Source organism: Myotis yumanensis, unplaced genomic scaffold (assembly GCF_028538775.1).
Source record: "Myotis yumanensis isolate MYYU_CA2020_CCGP unplaced genomic scaffold, mMyoYum1.0.hap1 SCAF_13, whole genome shotgun sequence".
In the NCBI taxonomy this organism is placed as follows: Eukaryota; Metazoa; Chordata; class Mammalia; order Chiroptera; family Vespertilionidae; genus Myotis; species Myotis yumanensis.
In genome coordinates this window covers 40,875,168-40,891,235 of record NW_027223764.1, presented here as the reverse complement: position 1 = coordinate 40,891,235, position 16,068 = coordinate 40,875,168, and the positions used below count along the sequence as shown (strand labels likewise).

General features: G+C 53.8%; 1 protein-coding gene across 1 annotated transcript in view; it reads right to left on the bottom strand.

Annotated features, from left to right (window-relative positions):
* Window positions 1-3,733, bottom strand: part of HK1 (hexokinase 1) — a 63,618-nt gene extending 59,885 nt beyond the window's left edge. Inside the window, exon 1 of the mRNA XM_070432892.1 lies at window positions 3,573-3,733. Coding sequence (XP_070288993.1) covers window positions 3,573-3,635 — 63 coding nt within the window. The 5' untranslated portion in view covers window positions 3,636-3,733. The remainder of the gene's footprint in view (window positions 1-3,572) is intronic.
* Window positions 3,734-16,068: the final 12,335 nt, after the last annotated feature.

The following is a 16,068-nucleotide window of genomic DNA, read 5'->3' as shown; positions in this document are numbered from 1 at the left end:
TGCTACTGTTACGAATCGTAATGTAAATATCTGATATGCAGGATGGTCTTAGACAACCCCTGTGAAAGGGTCGTTCGACCGCCAAAGGGGTCGCAACCCACAGGTTGAGAATCGCTGTCCTAGGCACATCCAAGGTACAGAGGACAGGGACTGCGCAATGAATGTTCGCCAAGGAGTGAGAGGCACTTCCAGGATATGCGTATGACGCCGAACCAAAAGATGCATGAGCCATTTTTCATCATTTTCTAACACTCATCCCTCTCACCCAGGAACAAGAAGGGGCATTTTTTTAATGCTTGCTTTTGCAGCTGGGACACATGGGTTTCTGAGTAAATAGCCCTTTAACTGCGAAGCACACTCTCCCCCACCTTCCTTGGCCAAGCACTCTGAAGACTCCTGGGTCCTGGCCTTTGGGACGAATCACACTGGCAAATGGGGATTACTTAGGTCAGGGGGATCCCACCCAGAGAAAACCCACTGGCGTTTGCTCACCATTCTGACAACCCTGGAGAAAAGAAAGTCGTATTTCTTTAAAGGCCAAGTTCCGGACCTTGCTGGACTCCTCTTCCTTTCCTAAACAAGCAGAGGACTATGCGATACTTCACCCTCCTGCACGTTCCTAATGGCTAAACCGAGTGGGAGACGCTGGTGAGATGAGAGGCATGTTAAAAGTTACTTGGAGGTCAAAGGACCCAGTCTCTGGCTGCAGATTAGCAGATGTCTGGGGTTCTGATGAATGGAATCTTTCACAAGCGCACCTGTGCCTCCTAAAAGCACTAGAAGAGTGAAAGGAAATTATGTTTTTGGCTTAGTTCTGCCTAATGACGGGACACTCTTTGCACTGGGCTCTATTAATCAATAATATGCAGACACAGTCTGGAAAATGGGGCTCCATGCCAGGAAGCCAGGCATTCGGCCTGTTTCAAACCAGGACAGATTTATGAAGTTGAATTACTGACATGTCTCAGAGGGAGAGAAATAATACCCTTGTCATGACGACTTCTGTGTCCGGAGCAATCCCAGTAAACCTTCGCTGGTGTCACCCCCACCTTCCCTCCACCTACACCTAGGCCAGAGGCAAGAAAACGGAAAGGGGTTAAAAGCTGGTGCCATGCTATCTGCGGAGCCCCAAAGGCCACCTAGAGCTGAAGGGCTGAATCATCATGGCTGCCCACCACTGTTCTATGTCCCCGTCAGGTCATAGGCAAAGCCCAGGGTGAGGCTTGGAGTCCTTCACCCTCACCCGGCTTTCCCTGCAATCGTGTGGGTAGGAAGGGCTGGCCTCTAATAAGCTGACTAGGCCATCAGAACAAGTGTGCTCAGGAGCCCAAGCAGGCAGCTTCTGGGGACCACACCCACGATGGCCCTCCCACTCAGCCCATGATGCAGGCCAAGGTGATCGATCCCCTGGCAGGAAACCACACTCCCACCATAGGAAGCAGCCTAAGAAGCCATCGGTGCAAGAAGGCCATTTGTTTTGAAGACTCTTGTTGACCAATAATATTATCTGGTAGAAGCTTTGGCCTCAAGACTGTCCTCCAGCAAGGTTCTGAGGCCAGAGGAGGGCGGGGAGGGGATGTCAGACTCCCAGTCTCAGAGGAGGAGGGATTTGAGGATCGATCGATTTACAAGTCTCATACTCAGATGTCTACAGGAGCCTGGGGGATAGCAAGGCCACTAGATGCTGTGTGCCTGATAAAACAGGTCCCACTGAGTGCAGTCCTGACTCAACCCAATTCATCCCTGGAGACCACAATTGGTGGTGGTGGTGGGCAAGGTTCTGAGGCCAGAGGAGGGCAGGGAGGGGATGTCAGACTCCCAGTCTCAGAGGAGGAGGGATTTGAGGATCGATCGATTTACAAGTCTCATACTCAGATGTCTACAGGAGCCTGGGGGAATAGCAGGGCCACTAGATGCTGTGTGCCTGATAAAACAGGTCCCACTGAGTGCAGTCCTGACTCAACCCAATTCAGCCCTGGAGACCACAATTGGTGGTGGTGGTGGGTGTGGACGCTGTTGGCTTACAAGGTCATGAGTCCCCACCCCAGTTGGTCTGCCTGCTGTCTTGAGCTACAGAGGGTACCATGTGCAGGGAGAGAGCAGTGAACTCATCCAGGCCTTACATTCCCACTGTGAAATTGAATATCACTTCAGAGTCAGTGACTTACAGCCATGAGGGACCGTGGCAGAGTCCCAGGATTGTGTCCTAACTGCCCCACTCTGATCCCCACTCAGCACTGATCCAGGGTCCAAGCAGCATCCCCAAGACCTTGGTCTCAGCACCTCCCCTTCAGCTAATTTATAAGAGGAGGCTGGTCAAGTTCCCTGTGAAGAAAGGCGGAGACCTGGGTCCCACCCAGGCTCTGCCTCTAACTCACTGTGACCTTGATGAGGTCACCCTCATCAGGCCTGTTTCCTATTGTGCCAGAGGAAGGGGTTGTCTTAGGTGGTGGATAGAAAGAAATTGAACATCCTGTGGCTTGTAGAGCAGAAAATCCAGGCCTGTGGCTCATGCCTCTCACCTGTGGCTAACACGCCCCTTGTTTGAACTTTAAAGTGAGGCTGACTTTGCTAGTCCATCCCAGCTTTTCCTGGCAAGAATGTCACCCACTCAGGGTGTGGGTGGGTCAGGAGGCTGTGGTAGGCCTGGCACTAATAAAATGGGCCTTTCCCTACAGCCTGGACTGTTTCTTAAGAACGTGGTGGCAAAGCTGGCAGAAGGGAGCAGCGTAAGAATCTCCCACCATAGGAAGCAGCACCGTGAAGACCTGCCAGCAGACAGTATTTTATACGCCAAAGGCAGCAACACCTGGGAGATGCAACCATGTGCAAGTGCACATGTGTCAAGCATACTTGTCAAAGCCTCCATCCAACTCAAAAGCCCGGTCTCTTATTTGTGCTCCCTGGACTGGCTGGAAATTACAGCTTTAAGAGAGCAGTCACGTAGAGGAATAAAAAATTCCATTCAGACATGCCAATCCAGTCCTGAGGCCTATGAGCAAAGTTTCCGGTGGCTTCCTCCGCGTTCCGGGAAGCCAGGCGGGTCACTCCGTCCTCAGATTAAGCAGCGGCGGCAACAGCTGGGAGAGCCGGGGTGACAGCTTCTAGGAGCACCCGATGCCCTCCGCCCCCTCCGCCGGGAACCCGAAATATGGGATGTCTGGCCTCCAGTCAGCACCCCGGCCTGCTGTGCGCTCACCTCCCCAGCATCTCTGTGATCACGCCTCCGCCCACGGCGTTCAGTCCCTTGCCAACAGGCCACCTCCCCGCACAGCCCGTGGCCCCATCTGACATCCACAGTCCGTTTCAAGGACACTGCAGCAAGCAGCCCAGCCACAGGGGTCTTCCCTCCAAACCCCACCACCACCGCGCGCGCGCGCACACACACACACACAAACACACACACACTCCCTGGGAGAATCAAAGGGCGAAGCCTTTCCCCGCCGCCTACAGCCCGGCCAGCGCTGGCCTGGGGCAGGCCGGGCGCAGGAGGATGGAGGCTGCGGCGGAAAGCGGATGCCGGAACGCACCGCGCGGCCAGAGCGCGGGGCGGCGGCGCGGGCGGGGCTCACCTTCTTGACTTGGTCATCCTTCAGCTCGGTGAAGTAATAGGCCAGGAGCTGCGCGGCGATCATGCTGGCGGTCGGGGGCGCGGGGAGCCAGGCGTGGGGCCAGGTCGGTCCTCCGCAGCCTGGGGAGCAGTGGTCCTCCGGCTGCTGCTCGGCGGCTCCTCCTCCCGCTCCCGCGGCTCCTCCCCCTCGGCCCGGGCGCGGCCGCGGCTCGCGCGCTCCCGGTCTCCGCGCTCCCGTCCCCGGGAGGGTGACAGCCGCCCGCAGTCCCACCCCCTCGGAGCCCATTGGCTGCCGTGCGCCTCTGCAGCGCCGCGCGGCGGCGTCCGGACCTGGGCGGGGGCGCGGGGGCGGGCCGGGCGGCCACTCCCTCCTGCGCCGGAAAGGAGGCGGGCAGCGCTGCGAGATCCCCCCGGGCGGGCATCGCTCTGCACGTCCCCCACGTCGGAGCGTTAGGCCCTTCCCGGCGCTGCCCGTCACGCGTGGCGGCACCGTGGCCGTGCGGGGCGGGGCGTAGGGAAGGCATCACCCGGCTCTGCCCGCACGAGTGGCGGGAGAGGGCTGGCTGCGAGACGGGGCGGTCCCCTTCCTCGGAATGAGGCTCCCCCGGGAGTTCCGCGTCCGGGGAGGCGCCGGCGGGGGGCTGGCAGAAGCAGGCGCAGAGCGCGCAGGGCCTTTGCCGGCGGAAGCTGAGCCCCCGGCTTCGCCGTCCTCGCACGCGGTCCCCGCGCCCGCCGGCCTCGTGGCCCCAGAGCCAAGCGCGGAGCTCCCCCCGCCCCCCCCCCCCCCCGTCCCCACGCCCAATGCATCACGCGGTACCACCCCGCCCGCCCGGCCTCGGCGCCTCGGGCTAGCCCGGCCTGATCTCCGGCTGCTGGGTGTGTGTGCTAACCCCAGGACGGCTGGCCACACGCTCTCCCCTGCATCACCGGTTCTGTCCCCGAGGGTGCACGCCTGCTGGGCGGGACTTGGGCCGCAGGTCCCGGCCTGACCCCAGCCACCAGGCCTCCACTTCCTCTTAGGCTCCCTGGCTCTTTCGCGGGGCGGGGATTTTAGGCTCCCCACCTAGCTGCCACCTTTTTAACTTCCCCAGAGGAAGTTAGCCAGCTTCAAATGGGGGAGGGGAGATGCGGAATCAGGCGTTTATGCCGCTGCTAGGACGGATAGCCATCGTCCGATGCTTAGGTTAATTCTTCCCGTGTGCCAGACACCACCAGGATCTTTGCTGCGTTAGGAGGTGACATGTAATGAGCTCAAATATGACCCTGATTCAGCAGATTAGAAATGTGAGGCTCGGGGAGGCCATGTCTCTTGTGGGACTTTATACAAGCGGGAAGTTGCAGAGCCAGGCTTAGACCTCGGGTCTGTTTTCAGGCCGGTGCTCACCCTTGGGATTTGCAGCCCTTCCGGCTGTACGTAGCTCTCCGCCTAAATAGGCCACAATCCTGGGACCAAGGCTGCACCATGTGCTGCCCTGAGATGGCTAGAGGTGGCTAGACGACATCCCCTACCTCTACCCCAGCCTTGGATCCTGAGGGCCCCTGGCCAAGCCTAGGAAAGGTGAAGTGGGAATCGGGAGATGGCTTAGATCCAGGACAGCCCTCCTCGGGAACCTTAGGGGCCTGACCCCTGCCATCGCCAGCTGAAAAGGACCTCAGAGGAGGCGCTTGAGGCCAGATCTCTCAGTCCAGAGCACAGCCCCCACCCCCTGGCCTAATGACTGACATCCTGCGTCACCTCTCTGAGCCTGCATCCTCATCCATAAAATGGAGACACTAATGCCCACCCTCCCCCTTGGTCTTCATAGAATACTACAAATTAAACACCCACTTATAATATATGCTTAATAAATAGTAGATTTATTAAGATTGGGGAGCTGATGAGGTTTAAACCTCGGACTTCTCACTTGAATTCCTCCAGTCTAGTCCCTGCGAGCACCTAGCAATTTAATGTTTGTAATTTTGAATTATTTTCCAAAGAGGCTCCCTGAAATTATTTAAGCTTTAAGTTCCACAAAACCTGGACTTACCCCCTTGATAGTATCATTATAAACCAGGAACACAGAGGTTTTCTGGCATCCACCAAACACACTACCACCCTGGCCACTGTATCTAAGTGGTTATCGGCCTGTGCATTGAAGGGTCTTGGGTTTGATTCTGATCAAGGGCATGTACCTGGATTGCAGGTTCAGTCCCCGGGTGGAGGCAACCAATTCATGCGTCTCTTTCACATCCATGTTTCTCTCTCTCTCTCCCTCCCTCCCTTCCTTCCGCTCTCTCTATATAAATATATTATTTCAAATCTTTATAGAATGAAAGGAAAACCACACTAATCATTAAATACTCTTGGATTGTCTTTACTCCTCCCACAGATGAATTCACAAATATAAAAACCGATGTACATTTATATTCTGAAGTACAAATCTCCAGCAGCCAAGTAGTCAGGCATTTTGTGTGCAAAGTAGGTATTGCATATTTACTTGCTATGGAAAGCAGAGTACAGGCTCAATGGAGAATCTTCCGCCCTCACTAAAAATCAATGGAAAAAATACCCTCCCATGAGGATTAACAAAATAAAATAAAAGACCATCTTAAAAAAACAAACAAACAAAAAACCACTACCTACATGGCCAGAAAGCAAAATTGGGTGACTGGGAACAATCTGGATGCTCTCGAGTGCCATTTGAGTCCAGAAAATATGATTCTGCCAGACTCACAGGCTGGCTGCTCCTTGAGGACTGAGAACTCCCTTTGTTAATTGCTCTTGTGGCCACAGAGGGGGTTCTGTGGGAAGTAACCTCACAGGGTGGTCGGATCATAAATTTCTAACAGGGCTGCTGACGGTGGGTAGTCACCCAGGCCTATAACTTCTTCAGTAAGATGTGTTAAGCCAGCCCTGTCCATTGTTCTTGTGCATCTAGGTTAACACACCTTTAAATACCGGAAGTAATATCCCTCCAAAGAAATATTAACCCTCAAGAGAGCACATAATCTTTTTAAAGATTTTTCAAAATATGTTTTTATTGATATCAGAGAGGAAGGGAGAGAAAGATAGAAACATCAATGATGAGAGAGAATCATGGATTGGCTGCCTCCTGCACACCCCCTACTAGGGATCAAGCTGGCAACCCAGGCATGTGCCCTTGACCAGAATCAAACCCAGGACCTTTGAGTCCACAGGCCAATGCTCTACAATGAGCCAAACTGGCTAGGGCGAGAGCACATAATCTTAACTATTCTCCAATCCAACCCCTTCCTTGCTTTTTCCAACCCTCTCAATTTTAAATGCATAAAGGAAGCTCAAAACTGCTTTCTCCAGGAGCATTGTAGATCTTGCTCCTGGCATACGTCGTTAGTTTGCTCAAATAAACTCTTATAAAAATTTTCTATCAGTTTGGATGTTCTTATGTAAACACGCTGCTCCCAAACCTCACATAGAGCCTGGCACTCATAATGGAATGAGCCCAGTGATCCAGAGCATGCACGCCCTTTAACCCAGCCCCTGCTCACACCACCATGGCGCCCCCAGTACAGCTGAGGTCTCTGAGCAGAGCCAGCCTGAAGCTGACCCTCTCAGTGGCCCTGACACGTAATGTTTGCAGGCAGGGAGGCTGCCAGTGCTTTCTCTTCCCTGGTTATTATTATTATTATTATTATTGATTGATTGATTTCAGAGAGGAAGGGGAGGGAGAGAGAGATAGAAACATCAATGATGAGAAAGAATCATTGATTGGCTGTCTTTTGCATACCCCCACTGGGGATCGAGCCTACAACCTGGGCATGTGCCCTGACCGGGAATCGAACTATAACCTCCTGGTTCACAGGTCGATGCTCAACCACTGAGCCACACCAGTCAGGCTCTTCCCTGGTCTTTGAGTGAGAAACTACTCAAGGTGACTCACTCCTCCCCACCACGCGAATGCAGCCAGGCCTCAAGGCCTACCAGGGCCTATCAGTATTTCCCAATATTTCTAGGCCTGACCCACTGCCTCCTTCCAACCCCCCGCCCCGCGCCCCGCGTGCCCCCACTTCACCGTCCTATGCCAGAAATATCACAGGAGTCTTCCAGCTGCCTCCCTGATTCCTGGCTTCCCTCCATCCAAGTCATTCTGGGGTCCAGGCCCCGTTTTTCCTGCTAAAAAGCAGACTAATCACATGGTAATCCTGCCCCAGAATGACCCCTCCTTCCAGATGGAGCCACTTTAAACATCTCTGCCTTGTGTCTGAGGCTGTGTGTAATCTGACTCCACTCTCCCCCACTTATCTCTCCCTTCACCCGTGGTCATAGTAAAGCCACTTCCCGCTGTCCTCAGCCTGCACCATGTCCATTCCATTTGAGCCCCTGCTCACATTTCCTTGCTTGCCCTGCCTTCTCCACTCACCTCCATCTGATCAAGTGCCTGCCCACCCACCCTCCCCATAAAGCCTTCCCGGACCAGGACTACTCACCCCAGACTTAGGACCGCCACTGGGCAAACTCGGAGTCCATCCAGATCTAGAACAAGACTCTTCCTTACAGACGCAGAACCTGAGGCACAGCCGGTGGGCCATCTTGCCCAGGGTCAGGTTGTGGTAGAATTTGGAGCTGGGACTCAAACCCAGTTCTGACGCCCAGCCGGTGCTCCGTCCATCCTTCCCACCACCTCACTGCAGCCTGGGCCTCAGATAAGTGACACTGAGTCATGACAAACTGCTGAAGCCGTTGAGTGTCTTCTCGGGGGCCAGCCTTATCTGCCCCAATCAGACCTCTTCCTGAGGCAGAGCCCATGCTCACTGTGTCCCCTCTGTCACACAGTTATCACCTCACGCATTCCCTGATTATTCTGTCTCTTTTTGCTGTCACATAGCTCTTCACCTGCCACTAAGCCCTCTTGCTGATTACGCGCTGGGCCCTGAGGAAGAGCAGCAAAGACCTCAACCACAGGACGTCTCCTTCCAGACGGCTCCTTCCCTCACCCTCCAGGTGACCTTCCCCTCTCCCTGGAGCCCCCTGGGTTTCTTTGTTCATTTACTGGGCTTCCTCTTGTACAAGGTAGAGGATCGGGGAGGGGCCAGACCGTGCCAGGCTGCCACCCCGCAAATCCCACCTGCTGGTAAGAGACTACGAACTGCAGCCAGGTCAGTGTAACCGGTCACATCTGAGCCAGACACTCCCTCCAGTGCAGTGGTTCTCAACCTTGGCTGCCCATTAGAATCACCTGGGAATCTTTTTAAAATCCTGATTTCTGGGCCTCATCCTCCGGAAATTCTGTTTCTTTGTTACTAATGTTGTGGCCCCACACCATAACAAAGAAACAGAATTTCCGGAGGGTGAGCCCCAGAAATCAGGATTTTAAAAAGATTCCCAGGTGATTCTCATGGGCAGCCAAGGTTGAGAACCACTGGTCCTGTGGATCAGGGCTGTCCCCCAGCACCTGGGAGCACATCGTAACATCCACGTTGGCATTAGCAGACCAGTTTCTCACTTATTCCCTCATTTCTCCTGATAACAGGCTGCTGAGGTTACCAGAGCAAATACCATTATCTCCACTTAATCAGTCATTAGGATTATGGGTGTTATAGAGCTGTTTAAAGTCTCAAAAAGAAAGAGAAAGTGAAAAAAAAAATTAAGGCCAGTGTCCAACCACGCAGCATCTTGGAATCCTGATGCATTTGTTGGGGGAAGAGGGGGCCACAGGTGCCCAGCCCCTGGTGTTGCTGGGTTTGTATGCTGACATTCTCAGCCCACCTCCTTTCTCTTCCATTTGCTCATAGTTCTGCCCTCTGACAACATCATAACAGAGGTTTTCAACAGGCACCCACCAGGTTGAAACATGGTCTGTAACATATTTTATTTGGCCCATCAATGTTTTATAAATATGAGCCAACACTTGAAAATTAGGAAATGTCACTTTAAAATACAGGTTTCTGGCATTTGAGGCCTCGCCACAGGGGGCGTAGGTTATTGAGGCAACAATCGGCTAGAAATGAGGGCCTGCTGCCCCCTTCAGACAGGGCAGGGGAGCTGCAGCTTGCCCCAGGCCCCGCCCAGCCCACCCACTTCACTGATACACACTGCTGACTGCAGGCGCGACCCCCTCCACCCTCGGCATTTAAATTTTCAACTGATAACTGGAATTTATAGGAAGAAGGCCTCAGGTATTAGGGCTGGGATTAAGAGAAAGCAGGGCTGAGTCGGCCAGTGTGGCTCAATGGTTGAGCATCAGCGCAGGAACCAGTTTGATTCCAGTCAGGGCACATGTCTGGGTTGTGGGCTGGATCCCCAGTGGGGAGTGTGAGGAGCCAGTCAATCGATGATGTTTTTCTCTCATCGACAATTCTATCTCTCTATCCCTCTCCCTCCCTCTCTAAAAATCAATAAAAGCATATTTTTTTTAAAAAGAAAGATAAATCAAGGGAGGTGCCTGGGTTTGCAAAATTTAAATCTTGCACCCAAATCTCGCACCCTATGTCCTAGGCACCTCTCTTGCTTCACCCGAGTCTCAACCTCCTCAGGCCCCTGCCTGCCTGCTTCTTGCTCACCCTGAGCTGTTTACCTGGCTAAGAAAGGGGCTGGCCCAGAGACACCTTTCTCCGCTTCTGTCCCCAAGAAGGCTTCTAATCCCCTCTGGGGACCACAGTCTCAGGGGAGCCAAGGAAAGCCAGTCTGGTGTCCCTTCCTGGACATCTCGTCCTCATTCCATCGCCTGTGAACCTGACAAGCCTCCCCCGCAGAAAGAACAACAGCCTAGAGGGAGAAGGGTTAACCAGACTGCCGAGACCTGCCCGCGGCTCCAGCCCTGCTTCTTATCTCAGGCCCACTCCTTCCCCCGAGGAAGCCCATATCTTGTTGGAACAGAGAAATCTCAAATGGCCCTGCTGGGTACCCTGAGTTTCCTGGGATAGTTCTCCCCAGTGCCCACACACAGCCGCCATCGTGGGGCCAACAGAAGGACCTCAGTCCTGCCCCTGAGAATCAATACCAACAGGTAGAGGGAGAGGCTCATGCCAGCACCCAGGCAGGTTCCTGGCTGTGGGGCTTCACAGCCCAGCAAGTTAAACGTACAAACAAGCAAGAACTACATACTGACCTTCTATTTTGCTATGAAAGGATATTTTTTAAAGGTATAGTTTACATCTTCTACCATCCTAAGTTCCTAAAGGAAAAGAAGTTTTAACCTAGAGAAGTAAAAATAGGGCTGCTTTTTAAACTAAATATGTTTGGCTTTTTAATGATAACAGCTAGTGCTTAGGTAGAACATACTACATGCCAGGTATTGTTCTAAAATTTTTACTTATATTAATAACTTATTTTTTAATACGTTTTTATTGATTTTTTAGAGAGAGAGGAAGAGAGAAGGGGAGAGATGCATTGATGAGAGAGAAACATCTATCGGCTGCCTTCTGCACACCCCCTACCCACAACCCAGGCATGTGCCCTGACCGGAAATCAAACCAGCGACCTCTCAGTGCATGGGACAAAGCTCAACCTACTGAGCCACACCGGCCAGGGCTTAATAACTTATTTGACCCTCAGAACAATCCAGTGAGGAAGATACTAGTTATAGCTCCATTTTATAGATGAGACTACTGAGTCACAAGGAAGTTAAGTGACTTTTCCAAGGTTACAAGGTTACCCTGCCACTCTAACAAGGTGAATTTTTCCATATTGTCCTTAATTCTCTTATGCCACCCAGGCCCAATGCTGCTGCAGTTACAGATGGGTTCCAGGACCGTCCCCCAGGACCGAATAGTACTTGGTTAGATTGGTGAGGCATGGCGCATGGGCCCTGGCTCAGCAGAGCCCTCTTTTATTTTTTAACATTTTAAAAAATATACATTTTATTGATTTCAGAGAGGAAGGGAGAGGGAGAGATAAAAACATCAATGATGAGAGAGAATCATTGATGGGCTGCCTCCTGCACGCCCCCTATTGGGGATCGAGCCCGCAACTTGGGCATGAGCCCTGACAGGGAATCAAACCGAGTCCTCCTGGTTCCTGATCAACCACAGAGCCAGGCCGGCGGGCTTGGCAGAGACCTCTTTCAAAGGGCGTTCTCAAACCAAGCAGAGAGTGAGACAGATCACATGCCAAAGGGAGGCATGGCAGCAGCTGCCCCTCCCAGGGGGGCCGGGTGGGGGCATTTGCCTTGGTTTCTTCCCCTGAGCTGGCTGAGGGTGCCTTCCGCTCTCCCTTCTGCACATTGGAAAGGAGAGGGGAGGGACCATCCCCTTGTCTCTCCCAGAGCCTCTCCCGACGTCAGTCTGCCCGGCAGCACCAAGGCAGGGGGGCTATGGTTAGCCCCGATACCGGGCATTTTGTTTCCAGGAAAGGGCCAAGAAGGGAGCCTCCTAACCAAGGCCAAGGCCCCTCAGAAAGCACTGACCCTGTGGGGTAGGCTGGGCCCATAGGAGCCAGTTACAGGCAAGCCTCTTCCTCACCCATGGGAATAGCCTGCAGGGCTGCCTGGTGCACAGAAACCCTGATCAGAATTCCCGCAGAGCATCGCCACTTCGCATCTCTCTTTTGCAGAAAATGTTACAGGAGGAGACGGAAGGAACATTTCGGTTTCTTACCTTACTTTCAGTAAGGTGCGGCTGGACTGATTTCTGACATTCTGAATCCTTAAAGAAAGACAGGACAAGGTCAGGTGTTACAGAGGCATCTCAGAAACGTGCATTCACACCCTAGGGATGCTTATAACTAAGGGATCGTGCTCAGAAAGCAGAAGTAACTACCAGTCACTTGAAGCCGCTGAGCCAGTTCTAACATAACTAACGGTTCTCGGGGTGAGACGCAGCAGAGCTGAGAAATGTCCCGTTCCTGGATGTGTTCACAGAAACGTGGTAGTGCCAGGCACTGTGCTAGGAGGAGGAGGTTCAAAGATGGAAAACAGCAGCGACTCTGCTCCCGGGAGACCCGCAAATCCGGCAGAGAACACGGATGCGTCAGTACGAAGGCACAGCACTCGCTGGCTGGGGCGCTGCAGGGGAGTGTGGGGAGCTTTGGGAACACAGGCCCTGTCCCTGCTGAACCACTGGCCCCACGTGTCCCCAAAATGACAGGGTGCAATGCTTCCCAGATGAGCATGGCGGGAACATGGCCGTCGAGTAGCAACCGGCTCTTGGTCTGGGAAGGGTGAGTCAGTGTCCGGCCCTCCCATCCCTTCCTCACAGATTTGGAAGTTGCTGCCAATCAAGAGAGAGGCCCAGGTGGATTTCTTTGTGGTGGCAGCTGAAGGGCTGGGAAGGGTGTAGTAGCAAATTGTATGCAAAAAGCAGCCACACATTCTCCCTGCACCAGGTCCTGGTATAGTCTTCAGCCACAGGGATTCGGGGATTGGTCGTGTGAGTCGCGTCGGCACAGGCTTGAGAAACCCTGTGTCTGTCCTCTCTTGCTGCTCTTGGGATTCTTGCAACCACCACCCCTGGTGGGTGAGAGAGGATGAAACCCGAGTGGCAGAGCACAAGAGGCCATCCTACCTCGTAAGGAAGTTACTAAGAGGTTGCAGAGCAACCCTCAGATGTGCCAACAGTTCCTGTAAAATCAGAGGTGACCACGTGTCCTCCCTGAAGGGCGGGGACCCCCTTTTCAGCACTTCTGGTCCTGCCTCGCATAGGGTAGGTGCTCGGTGAGCCCTTGCTGGTCATGCACTGAAAGGCCATGCCCTCTTCTGAGTAGGCCCCACATCAAAGAAGCTTCGCAGAAACCCTGGCCCCAGGGAAGCAAGGGAAGGCATCCCAGACAGCCCGAGTGACCAGGACAAACCAGGCAAGTTTTCCACGTGACCTAGACTCATACAGTCTCGGTCGTACACGGCTATCCCCGTGAGAGCAAACTTCCTGCTTCAGGGGTTCTGATGAAGCCTTGCAGATACTTACAGGCCTACGTGAGAAATAGAAGTCGGGCAACGGTGAAAAACACCGTTGTCTGGGGCTTGGAATAGCCAGGGAGCCAAGGAGAAAGAAACTCAAAGGGCCATGCAGTTTGGGGTCCTTCCTTAGATTAAGAGGAAGGATATATCCAATATCCAGAGCACATTTCTAACCTTGGAACAACTCCACATAAAACTGTCTTTAGAAAGTTAAGATTGGAGTAGAACACCTCACCTTTAGCCTTGGGTTTGTTGTGGGAGTAAAAAGAGCTCAGGTCTAGAGTCAAAGAGACCTGAGTTTATGCCCTGATCAGCTGTGCAACCCAGGACAGGTCATTTAACTTCCCCAAGCCTCAGTTTTCCCAGCTATGAAATGGGAATGACGTTGGGCCTTTGTGAAAATTAAAGGAGAGTGTGTGAAGTGGAGTGGCCGGCACGGAGGGCTTGCTCATTACATGGCAGGAGCTACAGTAAAGATTGTGGATTTATAGAGGCACTAGGCAATACCTGCAGCTTCCCAGGGCCACTGAAGGGGCCAAACCAATTTCCACCTGCGGGGTTTCCTCTTGTGCCTGAGACTCGAGAGCCTGTGTTCCTCTCTCTGGACCCCCCCGTACCAGCTCTAGACCCACAGGTCGACACTCAACTCCGGGCGCCAGCGTCCAAGCCTGCTGACTGCCGCGTGGCGCCTGTGACACTGGCTGCTTTGTGCCACCTCTCCAAGGCTGGCCTGGCCTGCTTGAAACTCTCGGTGGCATCCTGCCTGGGGCTGGCAAAGCTAGGCAAGGGCAGCCAGGGGCAGAGGAGCGGGCACTGGGGACCCTGAGAGCTGGCAATGCCATCTCAAACGAACCTCCTGCTGGGGAGGTGCTTTTCGTTTCCCAGCGCAGGCGAAGCTTTTCGCCTGGGGAGCAAAGGAGAAGACAGGGACGAGGCCCAGGAGGTCCTGGGGCCAAGGAGAGTCTGCAGGTCTGTGCCTTTACTGGCCTCCACTCTCCACTGCAACCAAACAGCAGCCTTGGATTCTGCAGATGAGACTGGGACGGAGCTCCCGGCTGGGTGTTAGAAGTGGGATGGAATGCATCTGTGCCCTAGGAAGGGTGCGGCTAAGCTGGGTTTGCAAAGCCCTTGTGAGAGATGATGAAGGAGCACTCTTCATCCGCCCTGGAGGACGGAGGGACGCTGCCTGCTGCTCTGGGCTTGCCCAGGCTCCTCACAGGGTGACAGCAGCTCCTTGAGCTAGCATCCCCTCCCCACTTTCAGATGCTAATTGGGAACTAAGAGTCACCCCGAGGCAAACAGGCCAGGCCACAGCAGGGACTGAGACAGTTGCTCTGCGTTCAGTCCGCAGAGCACTCTGTAAATCCCAGCCCTGTGTGTCACTGGGCTTAAACCACACTGTGCCCCAACTCCCCAAACTGTAAAAAGGGAGCAACTGTCGTTCTTGCTCCAGAAGGGCCCTGTGCAGCACAGGTCCATTCAAGGTGAGCCCGCCACGCAGAACATAACTTGTCCTAGAAGCATTCTCCAGGGTGTGTTCGCCGTCCAGGGAGAAGCGAAGCTCGCTCTAAAAGGCAAGAATGAGCTCTGCTTTCACATGGCAGCAGAAAATCCCGCCAACGAAGGCTTCGCTCAGAGAAAGCCACACCCCTGGGCTCAGCACACATTCGTGACTTCACAGCATAACCGGCTAGGAAGTGATTGGCCAAAGGGGTTAGGTGAGCGGTCCCGAGGTCAGGACCTACCTGGCCCAGGTGAGAGTTAACCTGCGCAGAGAGTTAGAGGCCTGACCGGAGGGTAGCTGCCTTGTTTCATCACATGTCCCTGCTGTGCTCCGGGTCCAGGGTTTCCCTTCTATACAGCAGACCCCAACGTCACACCTTGCCGGGAGTGGGCGGAGGGGCCATGGTGCCTGTGACCCTATGAAGTCAGAGGAGAGCGAGGGGTGACCTTACCCAGGCCCGCTGGCAGTTCTGCCCCATGGTGGGAGGACACCTGCGGTGCCCGGGGCCTTTCTCCTCTTCTGCCCTCAGCAGCAGGGGCCGGGACACCTGGAGGGAAGCAAAGCCCGAAGGAGGCAGTCAGGGACTCATCGGTCTCATTCATATCCTCACCAGTGGGGAGCCGAAACACCGCTCTCGGCCCGTTTCCAGAAAAATCCGCAACCCCAAGTGAAACATCGTAAGGTTTCTAAGAGGATATTATTCTAGAAAAAACTCCTTGGAGCCTGTCTGCAGGGGGTGCCTCGCCACCAACCACAGTCTCCTCTGCTTAAGATGAGGTCTAAAAAGGGTGCTTTGGGGAGGAAATCAAATAGAAAATAGGTGGTCTGCTCCTAAGGTCCTACCTGGGCAGGTCACAGTGGGCAGTCATGCCCAGGCCTATAACTTCTTCAATGGAAGGGGTTCAGCCAGTTCTGCCCATTGTTCTTGGGCATTTGGGGGTGGGGAACCTTTTATCTGCCAAGGGCCATTTGGATATTTATAACATCATTTGTGGGCCATACTACTCACCCCTAAGGCCTGGTCAGGGCCAGACCAGATGATTTCTCGGGCCTTATATGGCCAGTGGGCAGGATGTTCCCCAACAAAATACAGAAGTAATACCCCTCCAAGGGGATAGTAACCCTCAAGAGAGCACATCATC